At 44.9% G+C, this 3672-nt stretch overlaps 1 protein-coding gene across 1 annotated transcript in view; it reads right to left on the reverse strand.

Moving 5' to 3' along the window:
• Positions 1 to 3672, reverse strand: part of DHX32 (DEAH-box helicase 32 (putative)) — a 27741-nt gene that overhangs the window by 10146 nt on the left and 13923 nt on the right. The window contains exons 4-6 of the mRNA XM_011365469.1: positions 2007 to 2252; positions 642 to 741; positions 404 to 562 (exon numbers count right to left, since the gene is read on the reverse strand). Coding sequence (XP_011363771.1) covers positions 404 to 562; positions 642 to 741; positions 2007 to 2252 — 505 coding nt within the window. The remainder of the gene's footprint in view (positions 1 to 403; positions 563 to 641; positions 742 to 2006; positions 2253 to 3672) is intronic.

The raw sequence follows: 3672 nt of genomic DNA on the forward strand, positions 1-3672 counted from the left end.
AGGGCCATTTGCCCGCAGATGTTCCCACCAAGAAGCTCTACCGTGGCCAGGGCTCTGCGTTTCCTCTCTCGGTTTCAGCCTCCCCTTCTACACTCCGCTGCCCTTCCCGGCTTCCAGGCCGCAGGCTCCCTACGCTCCGCTGGCCACAGCAGATGGCTTTCCAGTGTCAGACGCTCCGCTGGCCGACGGCGCACAGTGTCTGAATAGGTGCGCCCGAGGGCTTTGCTGTTGTTGTTAATCACATTAGAGAATGTTTACCTCACATGGGGAAATGCTTCAGTAGAACCAAATCCCATGCTTGCTCACCCTACCCAGTGCCACTTACTCTCAGGAGTGGGGTCGGGCACCAGTAAGAGGCGACGCGTCAGCCCCACGCCCTGCCCGTGCGCGAGCAGAGAGCTACCTGGTCTGTTCATGAGGTCGCAGTGGCCCAAGCCTGCAATGTCTACCCGCTTCATGAAGAGCACCATGCTGGTTAAGTTGGCTTCCTGCATCTCGGCTGCCTTCAGTGGCCGCATGTCTTTGGTGGCAAATTCTTCCGAGTACAGACAGAAAAGTTTTCCTGGAAGAAAGCAGGGGAAATGGCTCTAATGTCCATGTTGCCGGCGGACACATCAGTCACTCTGTGTCTGTCGAGCTACCTGACGATGATGAGCCGAGAATCTGCTTGCGTGTCTCCGCCTGGCTCTGGCTGATGGGCTGCATGACAAGTGAGCTTGCCCTTATTCTCGGGTTGTACACCTTTAAACGGAAAGAGCATCTTTAGCATCAGACCACTCACGATGCGGCAGACTCGCTGTGTGCAGCCCTTTACCTCATGAAATGCTCTGCTACAGGCTCCCTGTCTATACAATATTCATTACTATTTCACTTGCTTGAGATGGAAACTCTCAGTGCTTTGATAAATGGATTTAAAGGTTGACTGCTTTCATTGTGGCTTCAATAAATATGGGACCTCTATCATTTGCTGAAATACTAGTGTTGTCACTTCTCAGTGTGACACTGGTGAATGATGACATACTCGTATGCCACCTGCAGAAAAGGATTATCGCCTGACAGTGCTGCTTCTTCAAGGTTCTACTCTTAACGGACTGTGACCTCAGTGGCCTCGCCTTTACGGCTAAGCTGAGCTCTTCCAGGCACACCAGCTGGTACGGAGAGTGCACGTGGCACTAACGCTGAATTCCCTTACGGGTCATTTAGGGGGCACTACCCGGGGTTCTCTGAAGGGTGGGCTAATTCAATAAGATTGGCCCAGACTGGTTCCCAGGAAACCTTCCCAATGGTGGGAACTGCTCTGTCATAGTAAGACGAGGGTGTTTAGGACACCCACAGTTTCCTGGAGGGATGAAAGCTGCATAACAGCTAATAATGCTAAGCGGATCGATACTTGGGTAGGTTTGTTTTTTTCTTAAATGCTATGATTTCTCAAGTTCAAGTGTCTTTGCGAGTCTGAGACAGCCTATTTCTATTTTTCCTATTTTTTTAAATTTAAAGGCAGTGATAAGAAATAACATATTTTTTAAAAATTTAGGCTGGAATTCTATCATCTTATAAAGCCGAAATCGTCTCAAATTAAAGTCAGGGTACTTGTAACTCATTTCCAATAAATTACCGAGGGAAGATGCTAATTACTTTGATAAATGGGCTACCAAAATACTTAGTACGTAAGAAAAGCTGAGTTTAGGAGTCAAACAATTTGCTTTGCTAGTACTTTAGCTAAAGAAAAAACACTGAAAGAAGAACCATCACCTTTATGCTTCCATACACTTCCTCTCACACCTCGATCTGTTTCCAGACCACCAGCACGCTAACGAAGGCAGTAACACGTGATCAGGACCTTCGTTACTGGCTGCAGTAATTCTTTGTATATACGACAAGCACAGAAAATGCCCAGATCGTGCAGTTCATCCTCACTTTCTGGTCAAGAAAATGGTAAGAATCCAAGAAACTGACCCTCGACAGTTACCAGCCCAGGTGTCTTGGACCCGCTCGATGATAACTACCTTTCTTCTTTCCACGCCCACGTCGATGACAAATCTGACTGCGTTGCTCCAGATCAGAGACTCTCCAGAGCTGGCCGTCAACACCACTCTTCTCTGATAAACGTGGCATCTTTTTTCTGTCTCCTCATTTGGCTTGAACAACGCACATTTCTCTTTTGGATACAAAGGGACCACCACCAGCTCACCGAGGTCTGGGTTTAAGTTGGATCCTTCTTGACAGACGATTTCGTAGGCTTTTTCAATATCCTAAAGTAAAAAACAAAACAAAAAACCCCACCGTCGTCCATGAGAAAGTACATTACAAACAACTTCTACTTTTTTAAGGTCCAAATGAAAACTATAGGCAAAGGCTGCATAATATATACAGAGAAAGAAATATCTGTGCTGCTAAGTGTATCATTAAATTAGAAAAGATGTAACTGGATGAGAACCTTTCTTTGGGGGAAGTTAAATATAATAAACAATTTCATCAGTTTTGGTCCAACATGGTTTTCTCCTTGTGCAATGTACTAGCTTCCCTTATGCATCCATCCTGTTTTTATAGCTTGTTGCAGTTTCTCAGATCCATTAACGATGGCAGGTAAACAAGTTACTGTCACCTCGGTGATGACGCACCACTGTGCTTTAATGGTAGCGGAACTAAGAACTGTAAAACAATCTCTAGACTTCCAATAACAGCATATACACAGACACATTCTGCAGTCAGTCTCTATCTAGGTCATTCTGAAAATTATTTTTACCCATTAGCACTTCAAAATGGCAGAAAGGCAATGAAGTAGGGAGATATTCACTGCTATTTTACATCTGTACATGATTCAGGCATTTAGAATTACTCTTTAAAAATGTTTCACTGTCGAATATAGCAGAAAAAAAAGGTAAATTATTTTGCTCTACAACTAAATATAAGAAATTGTGCAAAAAACTCAAACAGCAAGGCATTTAGATAGTTATTTTTCATTTTCTCAAATCACTGGTTTTTTAGAACCTCATATAAAAAAGATATCACTTAATGTAATTCTTATACCTTTTTAATGTTTCCAAAATTTCTACCTTCTACCTAACTAGCAAAATAGAAGGAGCGGCTTTTCATTTCATTAGTCGTTAGAGTTCGCTAAAAATCTAAGAAAGACAGCTTCCCATGACTTGTGGTTTTTATTAAGACTACTCTGTTTTCCGTTGCTCCAGCTCACTCCTTCCTTCCACACCATTTGCAGAAAGGGACTTCATTCAAGCGTTTTGTAGGAAGACAGATCTGCCTAGGAAAATTGCAAGGCATCACAGCTCACCTGGGTGAGCCGTTTGAAAGTTGTTCCTGAGCTGCTGAGTCCCAGGAAGCAGGGACAGAGGCGGCCCCCTCGGGCTCCACAGGACCAGGCATCCAGAACACTCTGCTCGGGCTTCCCCTTTCTGCCCAGAGTTGGTTTACTTGGGACAGATTTTCACCAAAGAGCATGACTATTGATGGTAATGAATAAAAACTTGCCAAATGGAATAATGCCAGAACTGCTTCTCCATCTTTATCACTCTGATCGCTTCTTCAGCATTTAACGTGAGGGTAGCTTAGATGGGACATTAAAGGAGCGTACGGGGACGAGAACAGTTGCTGGAGCTGCGTCTCCCTGCACCTCAGCCTCACAGGGACATGCGTGCCTTCCCCCACGGCCAC

Source organism: Pteropus vampyrus, unplaced genomic scaffold (assembly GCF_000151845.1).
Source record: "Pteropus vampyrus isolate Shadow unplaced genomic scaffold, Pvam_2.0 Scaffold111, whole genome shotgun sequence".
NCBI lineage: Eukaryota > Metazoa > Chordata > Mammalia > Chiroptera > Pteropodidae > Pteropus > Pteropus vampyrus.